Source organism: Oryzias melastigma, linkage group LG4 (assembly GCF_002922805.2).
Source record: "Oryzias melastigma strain HK-1 linkage group LG4, ASM292280v2, whole genome shotgun sequence".
Classification (NCBI taxonomy): Eukaryota; Metazoa; Chordata; class Actinopteri; order Beloniformes; family Adrianichthyidae; genus Oryzias; species Oryzias melastigma.
The window spans coordinates 8,448,213-8,471,258 of record NC_050515.1 but is presented as its reverse complement, the minus strand read 5'-3'; the positions used below and the strand labels follow the sequence as shown (position 1 = coordinate 8,471,258).

Genomic DNA, 23,046 nt, shown 5'->3' with positions numbered 1-23,046 from the left:
TGTAGGAGAAAATTCGCATATTTGTTTTAGGTTTATTAAACATTTCAAGGTCGATTGTTGAATTGTATTGTAACATTTTTAATCAATCAAAAATTTAAGATTCATAGGTCATTTGTTATGCCAATGCAACAGTTAGTTGTGCAATATTTTACAATTGGCCTACGGTAGAAAATTCTTCAGACCACAGCTTCTCTTTAAAAGGCCAGTACAAATTTGGGCACAGCCCCATTCAACCATGAGGGAAGTTGTGCTAGCTCTGTGCCTGGCCCTTGTGGGTAAGTTGAATCTGCTGTTGTGAAATTTGTTTTTAAGGTTTTGAATGTGCCACTTTCAGTGTTTCTATATAATTACTATTTCTTCTTCTAGATATTTGATATTATTAATTATGAATTCGGCATTATGTATAGCATTTTAATGGTTTTGATGATTGATGAGAACTTTAAAAGACCAAACTGTCTGGAAAACCAGTCTGTCAATTTTTATTATGAACTAATATACCAACATTGAATGCATATCCATCAAAAGCTTTATTTTATTTATTTACTTAAACTTTTTTTTTCAATTTTCAAGTAATCATTATATAGTGGCTGTGCTTTTATGTATTCTATTTTCATTGTCTTCTCTTAATTTAAAAATATAGATTTTACAAATGTAATTATTGATAAATCTACAAAAAACGTGTTGTTTATCTAAAGAACAATGGAAAAAATTACATTACAAATTCACATAAATTAAAAACTTGTTATCTTTTTTTTCTTTAAGCTGGACAGCATTCTAGTTTTGGTGAGTTCACAGCTAATTTTGTAAAACCTTTGTTACACAAATAATTCAAACTAAATTCCAATTAATCATAAATTATTATAAAGCTTTTTTGAACAATGTATTCCTGACATTGACATTACTATGCTTCCAGCTCCTGATTTTTCTACTGGCAAAACTTATGTATACAAGTATGAGGTGTCCATCATGAACAGTCTGCCTGATGAGGGTTTGGCAAGAGCAGGACTTAATCTTAGCTGCAAATTTCTCATCAGTGCTCTTGACCAAGACACATACACATTGAAGGTAAGAAGCTCATTTTAGGGTTAAAAAGTGCTATTTTATTTTTTTACACACATGTTGCCTGTTTAAGTCTTTTTTCTTTTTTAATTGTAGCTTGTGGATCCCAAGATGAGCGAATTCAATGGCATTTGGCCCAAGGATCGTACAGAACCAGTTGAGAATATTCCTGAAGCTCTTGAACCAGAGTTCCAGATTCCTATCAAGTTTGAATACAAGAATGGTGCTGTAGGAAAGGTGTATGCCCCAGAACAATTCTCAGATTTACTGCTGAACTTCTACAGAGGCTTCCTGAGCATCCTCCAGCTTAACATCAAGAAAACACACAACGTCTACGATCTGCATGAGGTTTGTCAAATTTTCAAATAATGCCTTCCTCTAGATATTTGGAGCAAGGACTTTTAACTTGACAAAACAACTGTTGTGCTTCTCAGGCTGGAATTGAAGGTGTGTGCAGGAGCCTCTACTCTGTCAACGAAGATTTAAGGGCTGAAAGAATCTTCTTGACCAAAACCAGGGACATGAACCACTGTCAGGAAAGGATCTATAGAGACATGGGGATGGCATACACTGAGAAATGTGATGAGTGCCAGAAGGTAAACTTAAACTTATTTTTATTTCATGCATCCATACTTGAAATAACCTGCAAAACAAGGAACTATACAATGTTGGTACCATTGGTTTTTAGAGGTGTAACCATTCATTTTAACAACGATTTGATTCAACGGTTGTGGTTGCCGATTTGATTTTCTTTAAATTTTGGTCCATTTTAAACAATCCCATTCGATCAATTCTGCGACCAAAGATCGATTCAGGACATCTTTAGCCAAAAATTCACCAAGTGTGAAGTTTTCCAGATTCATTGTATTTTTTGGCAAGATTGTCAAGTGTAAATTAAATGTTTACAAACCAAGAAGTAAACAAGAATTAATGGCAAATCCATTTACATTTTATGTTCATAAAGTTCAGCCCCCTTTGTTTTTCCACATCAAAACAATACAAACTAAACATTATTAGAACACTATGCCACCCTGTATGGCCACGTCTTTGCAAAATTCGAAGTGTTTCTACACATAGGACTGTAATGATCTGTTTTTGCTGCCATCATGTATATAGTCCGCTGAGATAAAATGTGGTCATTTTTTTAAACGTTATAGTGAAATAAACCTACCATTTCTCAATGCAATTGGTATTTCAATTTGATTATCGATTTATCTTACTTTGAAAAGATTTTTTAGTGTAGGTCAGCTCTCTCAGACAGCTCGATCTGATTGGATCATAGCAATAGAAAACGGTTCATCGATTAATCGTTTAACCACTAATTATAATAATCCCAATAATGTTCCCAGTTTGCAATTTAAGTAGCCTCTAGACACATACTTTAGGCTTGGGGGCAATGTGTACTGTAAATATATATATATATATATTTCCGTTTTTACAGGTGAGTTTCACTACTGGTACAACAATAGACAATTAACCCTAGGTTACACCAGCATTTTTTCTGTCACACAAGAGAAAATAAGACATTGCAACATGTTTACATCAACATATAAGTGCCACTCCACTCCCAATTTGGGACTATTAAAGACCAACCAGAAGAGCAGGTGGACACAGGGATGTTTAAAAGAATAGGGTTTTATTTTAACCCCCAAAACGTAAAAAAGAAGCATAACTGAATGTAAACACATCCCTTCCAGGTTAGTTGCTATATTCAGAGACATAGGCATCATTGGCATGACTCAAACAGAGTAAAATAATTCACTGTACTTCGCCACTACATCGATTGGGTGTGTAGCCAGATTCCACCCGATATGTTTGTGAACTCTATCATTGCTAGTTCTACAGTATTTTCTAGTTTTACCCAAATGGCTTTTTATTTTTATTTTTTTGCCTTTTTTTAATGAAAAATGACAATAAGGTGAATCTCGCACAATCTTATCTTGACAGAAATCTAAGACTCTGATAGGTTCAGCATCCTACACCTATGTGTTGAAGCAAGTTCCCAGCGGCATCATGATCCTGGAGGCAGATGTAAATGAGCTAATCCAGTTTTCACCTTTGTCTGAACGTCACGGAGCTGCTCAAACAGAGACCAAGTATGTTGCACTTACTTAGAATGTAAAACAAATGTGCAATTAGTTTTTACTATTTCAAAACTGTATTATTCCATTTTTTTTATTTTGAAAGGCAAACCTTAGTCTTCCTTGAGATTCAGAATTCCCCCATTAAACCCATCTCTGCTGAGTATCATCATCGTGGATCTCTCAAGTATGAGTTCTCAAATGAGTTTGAGTGGACACCGCTTCAGCTTGTCAATATAAAAGATTTACAGGGCCAGGTACTGTTTCAAACAGAATCCAAACTTAAGGGAAATTTAGAATTTATGTGCAACATTTGTGGAACTTCTGTGTATCTTTGAAACAAATGTCTCTAAACTTAGACCGCAGAGATTCTGAATCATCTAGTTACCCAGAATGCCGAGAAGCTCAATGATCAAGCTCCTCTGAAGTATTTGGAATTGACTCATCTTTTGCGTCTTGCTCTCTATGAAGATCTGGAAGTGCTCTGGAACAAGTACAAAAATTTGCCATCTCACAGGTAACTTTCAAAGATTGAAATGTTCAATGTCTTTACTCAGAGAAGAAAAAAAATGAAAATAACCTCATTTTTATTTATTACTTCATGTTTTGTTAGACTCTGGCTCTTGGAAGCTGTTTCAGCTTCTGGAACCTCTGCAGCTCTCAGATTCATCAAGGAGAAATTTGTAGCTGAAGACTTGAGTGTTGTTGAGGCAGTCAGAACCTTGGCTGCAGCTGTACACATGGTTACAGCAAGGTCTGAATCAATCAACCTGTTTGAGGTTTGTACACCATCGAGGAAAGGATTTTGTTGACACACAGTTATTAACATGTTCAATATTGGCCCTGTTTCAGACCCTGATGGAAGACAACAAAATCAATGCCAACCCAGTTCTGCGCGAGATTGTCTTCCTCGGCTACGGCACATTGATTTCCAAATATTGCGCAGAGTCAGACGTCTGTCCTATCGAGTATATAAAAGTAATCTCTCTTTTTATTTTTATTTTTTTATTAGGGATTTTAAAAAGGCAAAAAACAATAATCAATTTTCCTTTTTCCACAATGGCCAATTCAGAAGCATCTCTCAGAGGCAGTTTCTAAGGGAGAAACAGAAGACATCATCTTGTATGTGAAGGTTTTGGGAAATGCAGGACACCCTAGTAGCCTCAAGTCAATCACAAAAATTATGCCTATTCACGGCACTGCTGCTGCATCTCTGCCAATTAGAGTCCATATTGAAGCCATCATGGCTCTGAGGAACATTGCAAAAAAAGAACCAAGAATGGTGAGTTCATACACTACTCACAAATTCAAAATATCCCATTCATCCATTGAGTTTAAAGCTAAATTTAAGTAATTTTTATTTTTATTCTTTGGTCACAGGTCCAGGAACTGGCTCTTCAGCTCTACATGGATAAGGCTCTTGACCCAGAACTTCGTATGCTCTCATGCATTGTCCTGTTTGAGACCAATCCTTCAATGGCCCTGGTTTCCACCCTCGCCAATGCTGTTAAGTCAGAAGAGAATTTGCAGGTTGCCAGCTTCACATACTCTCACATGAAGTCCCTGAGCAGGAGCGCTTCAATAATTCATCCATCAGTGTAAGACTCCTGATTTGTATTCTTGATCCTGACATATTTAAAAGTGTATTACATGTTTGGACCAATGCTTGTCGGTCTCTCTTCTAAAAGGGCTGCAGCATGCAATGTTGCCATGAAGATCTTGAGTCCAAAGCTGGACAGACTGAGCTTACGTTATAGCAAAGCTGTCTATGGGGAAGCATATAGCAGTAAGATTGGTTTCATCCCCAAATAAACTTTTTTACAAACTTTTAATTACCAAAATCTGATAATACACTTCATCAGGCTCTTTTATGCTTGGTTCTGCTGCTACCGCTTTCTACATCAACGATGCTGCTACCTTCCTGCCAAGGTCTCTTGTTGCCAAAACAAAAGCCTTCTTTGCTGGAGCTGCTGTTGATGTTCTGGAGGTGTGAGAGAATTAAAACCTAAAAAAAAAAAAAATTAGTGTAGGAAAAAAAGGCCTAATTATACATTGCATATTGCTCATTGTTTTCTTAGATTGGAGTGAGAACTGATGGACTGCAAGAGACCCTTCTGAAAAACCCTTCAAGTCTTAACAGTGCTGACAGGATCACTAAGATGAAACGTGTCATCAAGGCTGTAAGTCTAAAGTCACAAAGACACAAATTCTCTATGTAGTGTTTCAAATAATGAAGCATCATATTCTTCTTTTGTCCACAGCTGTCACATTGGAAGTCTTTGCCCAACAATAAACCTTTAGTTTCCTGCTATGTCAAGCTGTTCGGACAAGAGATCGCCTTTGCCAACATTGACAAACCCATGATTGAATGGGCTATTGCGGTACGACACAATTCATTCTACAGTATAAACTTCATGACCAATATAAGTTTGGAAACTACATAATGTGCAATGTTTCCATCTTTCTACAGCTTGCCAGTGGACCATCTCTTCAGAAATATGGCATAAAAGCTCTGAAAACTCTACTACTCTCTGGTGTCAGTTTCAACTATACAATGCCTGTGATGATTACTGAGATACGACGCATATTACCTACTACTTCTGGTATTTCATTGGAGCTGAGTTTTTATTCTGCAGCTGTGGCTGCAGCTGCTGTCAAAGGTAATTTAAGAAAATGTCTCCCAAAATATAAAAAAAGAATACAGAAAAATTGCTTTTCTGATGCCAAATCAATGCCCCCCACCATCCCTTAAAAAAGTCCCTAAAATTAAAACATTTCTGTGAAAAACGGCAATGAATATTTTTTTTTTGCTTATTTAGTCAAACCAACACTCACACCACGTCTGCCTGAAGACTTTCCTCTCTCCCGCCTTCTGGAAACTGACATTGAGCTTGAGACTGAGATCCGACCCAGGTAAACTCTAATTATCAACTATTTTCAAAACAAAAACTGATTCATTTCTCAACATTGAAAATGTCTTTCTCCTAGTTTCGCTATGGACACCTATGCAATAATGGGAACAAACAGTCCTCTTTACCATGCATTTATTATGTCAAGGGCTAAAATTAACTCAACACTGCCCTCCAAAATCTCTGCAAAACTTCACATTAAAGAGGGTGACTTTAAGATAGAAGCACTTCCCGATTCTGCTCCTGAAAACATCACAGCTGGGAGGTAGGTGTCCATCTAAATAAAGACATCGCTTCTTTAACGCTAACATATAGAACCTTTTTTAATAGTATAACTCTTCAACAGTGTTGAGACCTTTGCAGTAATAAGAAATGTACTGGATCCCACAGCTGAAAGAATCACTCCAATCTTACCTTACAAGGTTATGCGATCCAGCACAAGCCAGAATTTTTCAAACAAGGAATCTTCTGGTGAAGTTAGTCTGGTCCAACATTACAACTTTTTAGATTATTAAGCTGTGATTCACACTTTTCAATAATACTTTTTTCTTCTTATAGATATCATTAGAAAATTTTCAAGAAGATGTCAAACAAAAGGTTCCACTCTTAGCCAAGAGATACTGTACCAAGTACCGTGCCATTGGACTCAAAGCCTGCTTCAAAGTTGCCACTGAAAATGCTGCTTTTATCCACGATACTGCCCTATACAGAATGATTGGAAGTCAAAATGCTTCCTTCTCTATAACACCAAGTAAGAAATGAAAATAATATGTTTTGTGTGTTGTATAGGAGCAAAGGTAAAACCCTGTTATTGATCATTTGTTCTTGTGTTCAGTTGAAGGTGAAGCAGTGGAGAGACTGGAGATGGAGGTTAAAGTTGGAGCTAAGGCTGCAGAGAAGATCATTAAGCAAATTAACTTGAATGATGGGGCAGCAACAGTGCTGTCCAAGCTCAACAAAATCCTGGCTTTAAATAAAAACCACACTTCATCCTCCTCCTCAAGCTCCAGCAGGAGTTCTTCCTCAAAGCATTCCTCCAAATCCTCGTCCTCATCCTCTATCTCGTCCTCACATCATAGTAGCAGCAGCAGTCACACCAGCAGCAGCAGCAGATTGACATCCACAATGTCCTTCAGCAATTCAGCGAGATCAAGCTCAGCGTCAAGCCTTGCTTCACTGCTCAGTGCTGAATCAAGTTCTTCTCGCGACAGTGCTCGTCGTTCAATGGTAGAAATTGAAAAACTATTCCATTGCAATAAACAACTATTACACAATAATGTAGCCACCAACCCAATGTTGAAACGGAAAACATTTGTTTTTCCACAGCAAAAGGCCTATTCTCACAGGTTTAGGAAGAGCCACAAGAACCAGGTAATTAATCGTAGAATAAACATTACATTATTGGAAGAGATGTTAAGCTCTTTTGTGACATTATCTTTGTGTCCTCTAAACTAAACATATCATTGCTGCAGACTTTGTCATCAGAAGAGCGTTCTAGAAGCAGAAGCAGTGACTCCAGTTTTGAGTTCATTCACACAATGGTAAATGATTTGATATTAAAATTAAGAAACTAAAACTAAAAAGATGTATTAAATTGTATTTAAGTTATCATGTGATGTGTTATATGTGATTAGAAAACAATTAACTGAACTTTTCTCAACAGAACAAATTCCTTGACGAAAGGGATGCTGCTGTTGTTGTCAGTGTGCGTGCTGTTAGAGCTAATCAGAAAGACCTGGGATACCAGGTTGTTGTTTATGTTGACAAACCAAACGCCAGACTTCAGATCATCCTTTCACCTCTGTCTGAAAGCAACTGGAAGCTGTGTGCTGATGGAGTTTGGCTGAGCAAACACAAAATCACGGTAAGATATAGTTTAATTTTGAATATTAAATAACTGAGACTCAGTTATATTATTGTCATATCTGTTGTTTTTAACATAGGCTAAGCTTGCTTGGGGAGCTGAATGCAAGGAGTACAGCACCATGATCACTGGTGAAACTGGTCTGGTCAGTTCAAGTCCTGCCACTCGCCTCAGATTGTCCTGGGAAAAACTACCCTCTTACGTTAAGCTCTACGGAGAAAAGTAAGAAAACTCTTATTGTCACAATTGTAATACTCAATTTAAGATCTCACACATGGATTTAATTACAGGGTTTATGACTACATGCCCAATAAAATGCTGGCCGACTTGATAAAAGCAAAGAGAGCAAACAGCACCAGGCAGCTCTCTTTCACTGTTGTTGCAAAATCTGAAAAGACCGTTGAGCTTATCGCAAAAACACCACAGGTATATTAAGTCATTTGACTCTCTGATTTAATTCAATATAATGATGCTTTCTAAAAGACTCACATATTTTCTATCCACAGCACACTTCTTATAACATGACTTTACATCTTCCCATCACCCTTCCACTTCAAGAGCTCAAAACCCTTACCCCCTTTGAGGAGGTTATTGATAAAGTCCACTATGTCTTTGTCAAGGTTGTTGCAGGTAAGCACTACCATTACTGCTGAGAATTTGAAGAATTACATAAGATTGGTTATTTGAAAGAAAAAAAGAAAAACAAAATTGATATGTTTACAGCTGAATGCAGTTTCTACAACAATACACTCAGAACATTTAACAACAGGAGATACATGAACAAGATGCCAGAGTCTTGCTACCAGGTTCTCACACAAGACTGTACTGAGGAGCTGAAATTCATGGTCCTACAAATGAAAGACTCCACCCGACAGAACCGCTTTAACGTCAAGATTGCTGACATGCGAGTTATTCCAAAATTCCAAGATTAAATTCCAAAATAAAACTTGCCTTTAACTGACAAAGATTTGTGCCTTTCTTCTTACAGAGACATTGATCTATACCCCAAGGAGAGTGAGGTGTATGTTAAGGTCAATGGAATGGTAATACCTCTCACCAGCCTGCCATACCAGCATCCAACAGGTTTTTACCTATACCGTATTTATCCTTTTGGCTTTTTTTTTATTAACCTTTTTGTTTGCTTACCGGTATTTATGTAACTTCTTCAACAGCTTCCATTGAGATTAGAGAAAGTGAGGAGGGAGTTTCTGTGTACGCAGCCGGCCACGGACTTCATGAAGTCTATGTGAACAAGACCTCTTGGAGGGTAAGCTCACGTTAATTGTTTTGTCAGCCAATTAAAGTGAGAAAACAAGATCACCGTGAAAAGTTTTTATAGTGAAGGTTATATTTTACAATCACTATTCACTAATTAATTCATTTTATTGGGCAAACTAGATTAAAATCGCTGACTGGATGAAAGGCAAGACCTGTGGGCTCTGTGGAAAGGCTGATGGGGAAGTCAGACAGGATTATCGTTCACCCAATGGACGCTTAGCCAAGAACTCTGTCAGCTTCGCTCTTTCCTGGATTTTACCAGCAGAAAGCTGCAAAGACAACACTGGTGAGGCTGACACAGAAGTAACTATTCTTTTTTAACAAATATAAATATATACGGATTAAAAATGTAGATAATTAGTAGATTTAAATGTGTGATGCTGCAGTAAGAGTTAACATTTAGATTAAAGGTTTAATTTGTACATTCTTACACTGGGACTTACATTAGAAAATGTGAGAAAGGATAGCTGAATCTGATCAAACAGTGAGCTAATTTTAACAAAGCGAATATTTACATTTGACATCATATACATTTCTTTTTCAACTGCATTTTATGTCTTAATACAGCTTTCTTTTCATGCAGAGTGCCGCATGAAGTATGAATCCATCCAACTGGAGAAGAATGTTAATGTCCATGGTCAGGACTCCACATGCTTCTCTGTTGAACCAGTACTGCGCTGTCTGCCTGGCTGCTCCCCAGTTAAAACCACCGCTGTCAATGTTGGCTTCAAGTGCTTTGCTGCTGGTGAGTGGATTTCAAAATGTAGGACAATACAAGAGACCAATCCCTAAATAATTCTTAATTTTTCCTTTTATACTATATGTGCAGATTCCACTTGGGATCCCAGTAACATCTTTGACAGCAGTGTTGACCTGAGGGACTCTACAGAGGCTCACCTTGCCTGCAGCTGCACTGCTCAATGTTCCTAATAAAGGAGTGTTTCATTCAGGGACTATATGCATTTACTACAGTTTTAGGCAGAAATAAACATTTGTCAAAACAAACCATTAACTCTAATTTGTTTAGGCTGTCACATTTTTACTGATATAAACATTAAAAGGACAATGGAGATTTGCAAGACTCATTACAGTCCAGGGGGATCAAGAAGAAGACTAGCTAACCACCTTTTTACATAAAATGTAGGACCGAAGGGAGTTACTCGCTTTACTTTCTCTCTAGCTGACAAGTAAGCAAAAAATGTCATTGAAGCCATTGAATGTAAGAGGAGACAATATATGGAAGTCATGAAAAAACGTTCACAAGTGAACAACATCCAGAGTCAGACGGCTGGCCTCTCTGTTACAACGTACAGAAATGTATTGACTTTGGTTTTCACACTGACCTAAAGAAACAGGAGGAAACAACCCCAATGTCAGTGTAAAGTTTTACCACTCCATTGAAAAACAATAAAATTATTGAATGTCTACCTAAAATCTCACAATATAAAACTATCTAATGAAAATGTATGTCAATTTAATTCTCTTCCCATTGGGAAATTAATGCATTTCCAGCTGTATAAGTATAAAGAAAAGTTTTACACACTACATCAGAATGTCTCTAAGACTGAAAGCACGGGCAGAGTAAGACCCATCAGTTATTCTTGGAAAATGTTGAATTACCTGTGTTAAGAATGACATTTATCTGTCCTTTTTTTCACTCAAAACCATTAAAATAAGCGCTGCAAAAAATTAATTTAACTCATGTAAGCTTCAAATGAATTGTGTCAAGAATATGTGGTTTTAGAAGAACAGACTTCCTGAACATGATCCTGGAGTCAAATGTAAATGTACTGATCCAGTTTTGACCTTTCTCTAAACATTACAAACGTTCCAAGGCTGTGAAAATGGAGATAAAGTATTTAAAAATGTATTAAAAATTATGAGACTTGTCCGTATAAGTTTTGCTTTAAACTTGATTGTTTGTTCAATAACACAGACGCATCACGCATGAACAGGCCTAAACATAGAGAAATTAAGCATTAAACTTAATTGGTGCTCCCTAAATGAAACCATTTTCACTTAAAAAAAAAACTCAGACTGAGGGGGTTCGAATGATCTATTCACATAAAATGCTGTTCAGACTTAAAATTAAGATAGAAGTTGTCTGCTTGCTGTTAAATTCCACTAGACCAGGGGTGGGAAACCTACGGCCTGAGGGCCATATGCAACTCATTGGCTATTTAAGCTGGCCTACCAAACAGAAATTAATTATATTGATAATCCTTCTTAAAATTTTGATTTTCCATCTAATTCTAGTATCAATCCATAGATGGTACCTTATAAATACACTTTCTGCACCTTTGCTTAGGTGCAGAGAGTTGTTCTACATTTATGGAGTGTGGAAAGATTTAGTTGTTTTTCTGATGTTCAAGTGTGATCTCTGACTCAGACACTCATTTTTCTGATCATTACCGGGATTTAAAAAAAAAAAACTCTTAACAGAATGGTAGAGGTTCTGCATATCTAAAATAAGGACTCCAATAAGAATTAAATAGTCTGTCTTTTCATGTATTATGCCTGTTTGGTATTCCAGTGGAACCAAGTCCAGTAACAATCTTTGCCATCCCTAAACTGTTAGCCCCTTTTCACTGATCTACTGTTGTAGTAAGTCAACAAGGTACAGTGTTGAGATTTTGGTACAGTCTTTTCTTTAGACACTGCATTTTTGCTCAGGAGTCCCAAAATGAGAGACAAAGGATCCAGATCCAGGTGCTGTCCCAACATCTTCTGTATCTCATAAAGATGATTAGACCAATACTTTTGCAACTTTAAGCAAGCGAAAAAACAATGTGTCAGAGTTCCAGTTTCTATTGTGCACTTCCAGGACGTGGGGAGAGAGAAATTAGAGTTGAAGCCATGCCTGCGTTTTGGTAAGATCTGCATCCTGTGAATATTTTTTTATTGCATGGATCAAATTTTGCTACACACTAAAATTGTGTTTGTGTATTCCAAATATTATTCCAATCATCATCACTAATGAGAACAAACAGTTCTTTTTTTCAAGTACTTCTAAGTTAACATAATAGAGATGGGGAAATAGATGACAATGTTTTACGTAACATGCTTATAGACGGCTTACCCCAAAGTGGTATTTTGACCCATTCATGCATTTAAGAGTAATCCTCTAACTGTCTGCAGCAGCCCATCCCATACACAAAAACGAGCGGGTGTAAACGTGCTGACGTAAGATCGATCCCAGCTGCTCCCTTCAGGAAAAGTCTGCTCTGAAAGCTCCGCCCTCAGACTAACACAACACTCAATTTATTCCACTGAGCTAATGATGATTAGCAAAACAACTTTCATTTTAGATGCAAAATACCGTATATCTTCCAGTTGTGTCCTTTCTTCAATAAATTCCAGCTCAAATTGGTGTTTTTTTTTACTTTAGAAGCAGCGATCCTTTAAGACCCCACCCCCCCATTCCCCGTCCTGCGTGTGTTGTGAAGTGTGTGTAGCCATGGCCAGGCCAACTAAGGCAGATATATCATATGTACATCCATCTTTGAAGAACTTTGGATTATTTTTGTGGGAGAAATACAGACATTGGGATTTCTCTGGGAGGACGTCATGAAGTGGACTTCAGGGGCAATGCAGCTACACACAGCGGTAGGGGGAGCTTCAGAAATCGAGTCATTTTACTTCTGGGTATGAAAAGACTCACAAAATATAACTACTATTTCATAAATAATTTGTTTTTTAGTGGTCCAAAGGTAATACATAATCATATATATGGATATAGTTTACTCTGAAAGGCTGAAGGAAATCATGCTATGGCCCCTTTAAGCAGGCCAAAATTCTGATTGATTTGTAAACTGTCAGACACTCATCAGGGCGGGGCCTTCCACCTCCCTAGATTTGATAAATCCTGCCTCCACTTCCTTTCGCCTCCTGTAATGTCACATTACTGCAATTGACTGAGATATCAACTGTAAGATATGCCAGATATTTATCTGGCTTATCTCCGTGTTCAAATAATGTTTGTCTTGCAAAACAAAATTTTGTTGTGTAAGTAAATTGTTCAAGGTGAGTCTGACAGTTGTTATTTCTTTCAATAGAGTAGGAGATGGAGTTTCAATATATGCTCTCTCCTTCAATTTAAGCTCATAGCTGAGCATTTGCTATGTTTTGAGTTTCTGGCACTTTTTACCAGATGTAAACGAGATAATAATACCTCTGCCATGTGTCTTACATGTTTCCCATAGTAATCTAGAGTCCTCAATGTACTTTGAGTTAGTGGAAAGAAATACTGTGAAGTTATCCTTTAAAAAAAAAAAAAGACAGGACTGTGTGATCTTTCAGAATAATGCTGTTTAGTCTCAATTGTCTCAGTTTGTCCATTGCAACATCAAGTTTAATACAAGCATGGTCTGAGATAACAATACAACCAATAGAACAAAGTAAAACCCCATTTAAGGAATATGAGAAAAATGCTGAGAAAAATGTGTACTCCTTACTTGAGGGGTGCATCGTTCTCCAAATGTCAACAAAACCCAAATCTTCTTTTATAGCTTGTAGAGATTTGCTTTGATTAGAGAGGATGGTTGCTTTAAGGGGGAGTAGAGGATTTAGGATACAGTCAAAGTCACCACCCACCAAAGCTAAGTCTGACTGTATCTATGAAAACTTGGAAAATATATTTGTAATGAAATCTGAGGGGTGAGCAGGGGGAAAGTTAACATTTAGGCTAGAAATTACAGATCCAAAGATAACACCATTGAGAATAAAATACCTACTGATATTATCTTTGATACATTTTAGTCATCGTGAATTGGAGACCTGCTCTCAAAAAATTGCTACTCCTCTACTGTTTGAGCTGAATGATGAGATAAATACGTCAAAAAGTGACGCGGAGAGGGCCCGAGCCATACATCCATATGTGACAAGTTGGGAGTGAGAATTTGTTGTCACAGTAAGACAATAGACTTCATCACTGTTCTCTCTGTTATAAGGAGAGAAGGAGGGTCTAAGGGCAAGGATGCCCAATTTAACTTAGTCTGTTTAGTTTTTACTAATCAACTATTCTTTAAATTTTATGACTGATTTTATGTTTTTGTACAATTACTGGTGTGAGGCCTGTTGAGACAACTGTGTAGTGATATTGAGCTATATAAATAAAATCGAATTGAACTGAATGAAAGGTAACCCCACCTTTCCCTTAAAACATTAACAGTTTCTCCAAGATTTCTAATGGGGTATCCCTGTGGGATCGGCCATTTACCTAGTGCTCTCCAAATACGCATTCTACTATGAACATTGCATGGGACTGTGTTCTTTAATTTGTGGCTTATTTTTGGGAAAGATTTTTCAATCTCCTAGAGGTAAAGGTTAGCTTGTCTTTGTGTTTTTGTTTCTATCTAAAGGCCAAGTCAAGTTTCTCAACCAGGAAATGGACACTTATCTGAAGTTTCAGGAATTCTAGCACATAAACTCAGCTACATGTGATCAAGTATGCCAACAACATCCTAGTTAATTCCTCTGTCTTTCCAGGCAGCATGTACACCCTGGATCAGTCTCTTATCTCCCAGTTCCATCAAAAGCATTCCTAAGATATGACCTATTTCACTAAATATATGTTCATACATATATTTTTTTTATTTATAATATTATATATGGCATCTTAGTCTTACCTGTTTTTATGAATTATTACTACTTCTTATATTATTCTTATTATTATTATTATCTGGCGGCTGGGTGGCTCAGTGGGCTAGGTGAAGGGCTGACACGAAGAAGCCCTGGGTTCGATTCCCAGGGTTGTCCACTGATCCCCACCCAGATTGGGTCCTAGGGCAAGACCCTTGACGCTGCTGCCTAACTGGGTCCCTGTGCCCCTCAAGTACAGGGTTGTGTCAGCAAGGGCATCTGACGTAAAAACTCTGCCAAATCACTGATGCAAAACAGTGGGTGCTGTTACACTGTGGCGACCCCGAAAGGGATAAGCCGAAAGTGAACCACATTCTTATTATTATTATCTACTTCTTTACTTTATTTTAACTTATTTATTAGCCTGTTTCTTTAACTTCATCTTTCTTTTAAACTAGTGTCTTCTCACTCTTAGCTGGGTCATCTGTTTTCCGGCCCGGTGGTAACACCCCTGTTTTTCCCCATGGTTCCCTCGCCCTGGTTTCTCTTAGGCTGGCGGGAGGCTGGGGGTTGCGGGGCTCTGGCTCCTTGAGTTAGGAGGTCAGGATGTAGACACCCAGCTGACAGGAAGTCAGAGCTGACAGCGTCTTCAGGGTCCTCTTTTTTATTTTTATTTACACATATTTTATTTATTTCAAATATATAAGTTTGTATGTGCACATATATATATATATATAAGGAGGTTGATTTTCGTTGATTTTCAAATTGTTTGTTTCTTTTCTGGTATATCAAGAGGGTGTTTTATTGTGCTGTTTATTTCTATATGTACAGCACTTTGAGATGTATTTTTATATGAGAAGTGCTTTATTAATTAAATCAATTTGAATTTGAATATATGTGATTTACAGCAGGGCTCTATACTTGGCCAAACACGGTTTAATTTATGTAAGAATGTAAGTTATTAATATTATTAAGCTAACTAGGTAATGGGAATACATTTTGCTTGCTAATATCTTTAAATTGTGTTTATTCTGGTATATATATATATATTGTATTATTTATTTATTTATTTCTAAAAAGCTTAAAATAATAGAAGCATAGCTTGGTTCAAACAATGACTAGGTTAAAAAGGCATTGTTTTGTATTCAGTAACAAAAAATAAAAGAAGAAGTGTATGTTTAACTTTGATAGAGGTGAAATTGAATTATAAAATATTTTTGGGTGAAATTACTGCTTGAAATTTGATTTAGAAATCACATAACATATCACACATATCACATACTGAGAAAAAAACATGAAAAAAAACAGTTGTATCTATCAAAAAAGTTTTTAAAAATTACAATAGATAGATATAAACTGGCTATATTAAAAAAAAAATCTAAATGTTGATGAAGGTTCTTCATCCATGTGAAAACAGATATTTTATGTCTCTAAGATGTACCAAAGTCTGGGGAAATACATGCAAGGAAAATACACCATCAACATCCATCATTTACTATATTGACACTGCCCTCTAGTGGTTTTTAGCAGCCAATACTGGCAAGAGAGGCATGTCTTTAAAAGAGGACTACCCAGTACTGTGAAGCATGAAGGATATTATGCTCTGTTCTTAAGGCTACCTTAAATGTTGTATACTTATATAGCCCATTTTTACCTTGATTAAGCCCCAAAGCACCTTACACTCACAGTCCCATTCACCCATGCAAACACATATGCTGATGGTGACTCAACCTGTAGCTACCATGAGGAATATGCAGTTCAGTGTAGGGCTGCCACAAAGGACTATTTTAATAGTCGACTAATCACGATTTTTTTTCTCCGATTAGTTGACTAATCACCGCATGCATAAACTGAATGTAAAACACACATCTTAACCATCATTAGCTTTAAACCTGAAGTGCTTTTGCTATATGCTAACTAAAAATACAGACAATTAGGCCGAAAGTTTATTCAACTTTTAATGAATCATGCAGCTACTTTCCTTCATTTGTTTCTGGCATTAAACAAGACTTAAGTCAAATCAGGTCAGCCTTTTGAAACAAACAAACTGTTTTTTTTAAAAAAGATAATATTTTGGTCTCACTGACTTAAACGTAACAAAAGTACATTTTGTGGTGATGAGAGCTAACGACTGTATTCAACTTTTCAACGCTGGTCGACTCCTGATCGGAAGATTGCAGGTTCGATTCCCGCCTTGTGTCGAAGTGTGCTTGGGCAAGACACTGAACCCGAAATTGCCTCTGGTGGAAGGTTGGCGCCTGTGTGAGAATGGGTATGCGGGTATATCCAATGGGGTATAGGTTGCAGGGATGCACAGAAAACATTTAGCCAAGAAGTCTGCTCCCTGTTTGTGCTAATGTTAGTTTAGCTTAGCTTACCTAGACAGCGATCCCTCTTTTGATTATCATACTCAATCAAAATGTGCTTCCTCTTCAGGTGCTCATGCATCGCCGCAGTGCTGCCATGAAACACAAGGTCTCCTTTGTTGCAGATATTGCATTGGACACTTTGTCTTTTTTTTATGTTTGCCACTTTCAAGTTCCGTTGGCGTGTTGTTATTGTACAGAAGTCGTCCTAGAACTTCCTGTGACATCATTAATTATCCAGATAACACTACTCCGCATGTGTGACAAAGACAACGGCAGACACAGCATTAGAAAGCATGTATCGTAATTTTTTAGAAAAAAAAAAGAAAAAGTAAAAAACGACTAATCAACTACTAAATTAGTTGTCGACTTTTTTTAAGTCGACAAAGTTGTGACTAATCGACTAACCGTGGCAGTCCTAGTTCAGTGTCTTGACAAAGGCACTTCAACACATGGGCAGGTAAAACAATCCTCCAATCAGAGGTCGAGTCAATGGCGGTTCTACACTGGCTTACACCCCGGGCGAGACCCTCCCCACCCCTTATCCACACACACGATTCTAAACACCCACACACATCAACCACATCGTTTTGTGTTCTCTATTTTTATTTGGCCGTTTCAAACCAAAAATGAACACAGATGCATTAATTTTAAACACCTGTATTACAGGGGTGTCAAACTCAATTGCACGGGGGCCCAAATTCCAAAACACCCCTGAAGCTGTGGGCAGAACAGGATAAACATTTATTGAACAAACTAAAGCCAGATTTTTAAAACTTAATTTTTTAACATAAATATGAATAAAAACATACAAGAATATTATTCCAGAATAAATTAACCTAAACTCTAAGGAATTTACAATATTTTGATCTCTATAATGATAAATCCTGTCAAAATCCTGGCATCATTTATATGCAACAAGTTCATATTGTTTGGTGTGTGAGGTTCTGTGTATGTCTTTGTGAAACAGGGTGATTTGAATGTTTTAAACCCTATTAATGTCAATATGTGTTTTAGGTGTTAAAAAACATTAAAAACTAAATTAAATAACTTTAGATTACTCCATTACTTTGTCTTCCTAATTATGTACAACACTATCAGTAAAAATCCTCCCAAAACTTCTATGCATTCATAAACAAATGATCTATTGTTTATTTATTAATATCTGAAAAAGAGCAGCTGTTTTACTGCCTACATCACCTGCTGTTTTTTTCAAAACCCGAAGCCGATAAAAGGAAATTGCACATCCGTTCATTACTTTGGGAGAGACCCACAACTGAAGCGATTCCATTCACCCCTCCCCTTTTTCTTCACACACCTTTGCGACACCTTAAGCTGACAGGAGTGTGTGTAGCTGCCGGGGGGCTGGGACTTGAACTCACAACCTTCTAGTCTCAGGCCGAACACTCTACTACAAGGCCACGTCTTCCAACAGGATACTGACCTATACACTGCGTTTTAAATCATTCAAGAATAGTTAAGATCAAAATGTTAAACCATCTGGAAGTGCCATTTCTTTCCCTGATGTAAATCCTTTCAAATATTTGTGGAAAAGTCTGATACATGCTATCAAAAGAAGACAACTTTTAAACATGAGACACTATATGACCTGGTAAAAAATACCTGTTGACAAATACAAAAATCTCACAATTAAAGAAACATTTTGCCTCAAAAGGCAGTATGATAAAATGTTAAGTGAAAAGTATCATCATTGTGTCCATGCCTGTTCTATTAGTTTGTTTTATTAAAAGGCATTCACTGAACAAGAATTCAAAATAAATGTATGATTTTCATTTGTCATACAAGTACATTTTTAAAACTCAAATTATTGCTAAAAAAGTCATTTTTTGTCAATCTGCCTTTGTCACGAGTTATTCCAGTTTTGCTTTCGTCAATACAAAAAGTTGGTAAAGATTCACGTGGAGTACAATATTTTTTTGTTTTCTTTTAACAGGGGCAGCCATGGTGCAGCGGTAGGGCGGTCGACTCCTTATCGGAAGCGAGTTCGATTCCCGCCTTCCCCCCTATGTGTTGAAATGTCCTTGGGCAAGACACTGAACCCCAAATTGTCTCTGATGGGAGGTTGGCGCCAGTGTTCAGCGGCGGAGCCACCAGCAGTGTGTGAATGTGTGTGTGAATGGGTGAATGAGACTGTGACTGTGAAGCGCTTTGGGCCCTCGAAGGAGTATAAGCCATTTACCATTTACCATCACAGGGAAAATAAGTAGTACCAAAGGGTGAAACATGATAATATATTTGAAATATTTTGAAATGTATATTTGAAATATATTGAAATAAAATAAAGTTTTGTAACTTAGCTTATATAAAGAGACATGGCTTTTAAAGTGTATTTTCCTTGTTGTTAAGATTACTTATTAAGATAAATATTAAATAGTGCTGTGCAATACAATCAACAAAGTGCAAAAACTCCAAATACAATGTATAAAATTATATATTTTATTAGTATTGAACAGTATTCCCGTAGAAAAAAATGTTTCAATTTTTTTCAGGTAGAATCAATGAACACAGTGCCATATCAGGACTGAGCACACAAACAGTGTGATTTACCAATCAGCCTTGATACTTTTTATCCAGTCACGACAACCTCACTCGTCATGTTTACTTTTGCTTTTTTTTTTCTTTGTACTTTGAAAAAGTGGTTTGCAAAAAACAAATTCAATATGATTTGAATTGTTATTCAAAAAAAGACAGTGAGAAATATTTGTTCTTTTACCTTGGTACTAAGAATGTACGGTTGCCTGTTCTTATCCAGAAAATAAATCAAATCAAATCAACTTTATTTATAAAAATGAAGCATTTTGTCATAATTCAATACATTTCGTATGGAAACTGTGAAATTGTATCTAGTATATATATATATGGTATACATGAAGTTAATAAAAAACTGCTTGTGATCTGTAAAAATGAGGTTTGGTCATTTCAAATGTAATATCTTATAGACTAAGATTTAACATAGTTAAAGAATACAACCTGTCACTGTCAAAAAATACACAAGGATAGAGCAATTTTGTCTATATTTAAAATAACTAGATAAAGAAACAGGATAAACATTTTAACCGGCTTGTTCAAGTTTAACTTGGCAGATATAGCTCAACTTTGAGAACAAGTTTAGGTGACCCTGACTTATGAAGCCCACCATAACTTTTTCACATACCAGTGGGTCATTTGTCATGTCAAATGCAGCAATCAGTTTTGCAATGATTTACACTTGGTCGCTATTACCTAATTTTTCAGCGCAGAGCTTGCCTTTAAAAGGCTGCTGGCCACCACAGATCTTCACAACCCCATTCAGCCATGAAAGCGGTTGTGCTCGCCCTGACTCTGGCCCTAGTGGGTAAGTCTATTGCTGCTTTTGTGGAAACTTTACGCATATTTTAAAGTTACTAATTAGACTTCTCTATACTTGTAAAAATTTTTTCTGCTTACTTAAATCTTTTAAATGTTTTAATATTTGCAAGATTACTTTTAAGTTTAGAAGTTTAGGAAATTGCTTTAGAAACTCAAGTGTAGCAAAGTTTCCTTAGAAACTCTTGCAACTATTATTTCATTTGCTTTTGTTTTCCTTCTTTGTAGGCTTGGTTAAAATCTAATTTTATTAATTGTATTCCATAATTCAAGGTTTCTCTTTATTCATATTAGTTGCTTTTACACTTTTTAGTCAATGATTGAACAGATAAATGAAATAGAACAATCTTGTTCTCAGAAAAAAATGATAAAACTACTTAAAGGATTTCAGTTAACTGAAGGTCTATTTTTATACATTTCAGCCGGACAACACCCTAACTTTGGTGAGTTCACAAGAACTTTTTTTTTTTCAAAATTTCTTTTTTTACGTTAAAATTCTAACTAAGCACAAAATGTTTAAGATAATTTTTTGAACCACACAATACTGACAGTGGCATAAATGTGCTTCTAGCTCCGGATTTTTCTCCTGGCAAAACGTATGTGTACAAGTATGAGGCGTCCATCATGAACGGTTTGCCTGATGAGGGTTTGGCAAGAGCTGGACTCAACATCACCAGCAAATTCCTCATTAATGCTGTAAACCAAAACACATACATGCTGAAGGTAAGGAGCTAAAATAGGAAAACCCTGTTTTTAACTTTTTAATGCAATCTATTAATTTAAATCCATTTTTTATTCTAGCCTTTGGAACTTAAGATCAATGAGTACAACGGCGTTTGGCCAAAGGATCATCCCGAGCCAGTTAGCAAGCTGACTGCTGCTATGACACCGGAGCTAAACATTCCCATCAAGTTTGAATACAGCAATGGTGTTGTAGGAAAAGTGTTTGCCCCTGAAGGAGTCTCAGATTTGGTGCTGAACCTCTATAGAGGTTTCCTTAACATCCTTCAGCTCAACATCAAGAAGACACACAATGTTTATGATCTGCAGGAGGTTTGTCGAAACAGCCAGACTCCCTAAAATGAATCTAGAGCATGATTTTTTTATCACTTGACTAACAAAATGTATGTCTTAGGCTGGAACTCAGGGTGTGTGCAAGACCCTTTACTCTGTCAACGAAGATGTGAAGGCTGACCGTATCCTCCTGACTAAAACTAAGGACATGAACCACTGCCAGGAAAGGATCACTAGAGATATGGGGTTGGCATATACTGAGAAATGTGAAAAGTGCCAGAGGGTAAGCTCAAATACATATCTTAAACACTTACATCCTTGAAACAGGAATCCGCAAAAGCAAGGAACAATGCATTTTGTGTTCAAAGGAATCCAAAAATCTGAGAGGATCAACATCATACAGATACGTCTTGAAGCCAGTTCCCAGTGGAATCATGATCCTGGAGGCAGATGTAAATGAGCTAATCCAATTCTCACCTGTGTCTGAGCGTTATGGAGCTGTTCAAACAGAAACTAGGTATGTTAAAGCAAACTTAGGATATAAAAAATGTGTTACTAGCATTCACTGTATCTTTAACTATATTATTATTTTTTTTTTTTCATAAAAAAGGCAAACCTTGTCCTTCCTTGAGATTGAGAAATCCCCTATTGCACCCATCCCTGCTGAGTATCATCACCGTGGATCTCTCAAGTATGAGTTCTCCAATGAGTTTGATCTGTCACCATTTCAACTTGCCAAGGTCACTGATGAACGCGCCCAGGTATACTGTCTCAAACTGCTTCCATAAATCAGAAAAGTCATAAGACATAAACAAATACAAAACTTCATGCATTCATTGACTTCTAATTTCATCTCTTAAATATTTAGATCGAGGAGCTTCTGAATCATCTAATTACCCACAATGCAGAGGAGGTCAATGAGCATGCTCCTTTGAAGTATTGGGAATTGATTCAGTTCTTACGTCTTGCCCGCTATGAAGACCTGGAAGCGGTCTGGAATAAGTATAAAAATATGCCATCTCACAGGTAACTTTCAATTATTGAACATTCATTCGTTTCTTAGCTCGGTCAGAGAGGAAAACTTTGAACATGTCCATGTTTTTAATTGTTATTTTATGTTTTTTTTTTTAAAGACTCTGGCTCTTAGAGGCTATTCCAGCCACTGGAACCACCGCTGCTCTCAGATTCATCAAGGAGAAATTTCAGGCTGAAGACTTGAGTGTTGCTGAGGCAGTTAGAACCTTGGTTGCAGCTGTTCACATGGTTAAAGCAAATCCTGAATCCATCAAGCTGTTTGAGGTGTGTATACAATAAAGAAAATGATTTGTAGATACACAAAAGTTGCTAATATGTTCAATATCTGCACTGTTTCAGACCCTGACCGAAGACAACAAAATCAATGCCAACCCAGTTCTGCGCGAGATCGTCTTCCTCGGCTACGGCACAATGATTTCCAAATATTCTGCAGAGTCAGATGTTTCACCTGCCGAACATATTAAAGTAATCACAAATTTCCTTTTTTTCAAATT

General features: G+C 36.8%; 2 protein-coding genes across 2 annotated transcripts in view; both read left to right on the top strand.

The window, feature by feature from the left end:
- The first annotated feature begins 220 nt into the window (after positions 1–220).
- On the top strand, positions 221–10,196 carry LOC112150953 (vitellogenin-1). The gene is made up of 34 exons (XM_024279513.2): positions 221–275; positions 763–783; positions 914–1,065; positions 1,156–1,407; positions 1,494–1,655; positions 3,007–3,155; positions 3,247–3,397; positions 3,500–3,657; positions 3,754–3,919; positions 3,993–4,118; positions 4,213–4,422; positions 4,521–4,738; positions 4,829–4,926; positions 5,003–5,127; positions 5,219–5,320; positions 5,402–5,521; positions 5,611–5,800; positions 5,960–6,053; positions 6,129–6,314; positions 6,396–6,525; positions 6,608–6,800; positions 6,885–7,276; positions 7,376–7,420; positions 7,522–7,590; positions 7,713–7,913; positions 7,993–8,135; positions 8,204–8,339; positions 8,420–8,543; positions 8,637–8,817; positions 8,902–8,996; positions 9,086–9,180; positions 9,312–9,477; positions 9,775–9,936; positions 10,021–10,196. Exons 1-34 carry the CDS (start codon positions 236–238, stop codon positions 10,119–10,121), a joined length of 4,953 nt encoding a protein of 1,650 aa, XP_024135281.1. The 5' UTR covers positions 221–235; the 3' UTR covers positions 10,122–10,196.
- A 10,256-nt stretch (positions 10,197–20,452) lies between these two features.
- Positions 20,453–23,046, top strand: part of LOC112150951 (vitellogenin-1) — an 8,542-nt gene continuing 5,948 nt past the window's right edge. The window contains exons 1-10 of the mRNA XM_024279511.2: positions 20,453–20,492; positions 20,926–20,946; positions 21,075–21,226; positions 21,305–21,556; positions 21,639–21,800; positions 21,886–22,034; positions 22,128–22,278; positions 22,386–22,543; positions 22,651–22,816; positions 22,892–23,017. Of these exons, the coding sequence (XP_024135279.1) occupies positions 20,453–20,492; positions 20,926–20,946; positions 21,075–21,226; positions 21,305–21,556; positions 21,639–21,800; positions 21,886–22,034; positions 22,128–22,278; positions 22,386–22,543; positions 22,651–22,816; positions 22,892–23,017 (1,377 nt within the window). The remainder of the gene's footprint in view (positions 20,493–20,925; positions 20,947–21,074; positions 21,227–21,304; positions 21,557–21,638; positions 21,801–21,885; positions 22,035–22,127; positions 22,279–22,385; positions 22,544–22,650; positions 22,817–22,891; positions 23,018–23,046) is intronic.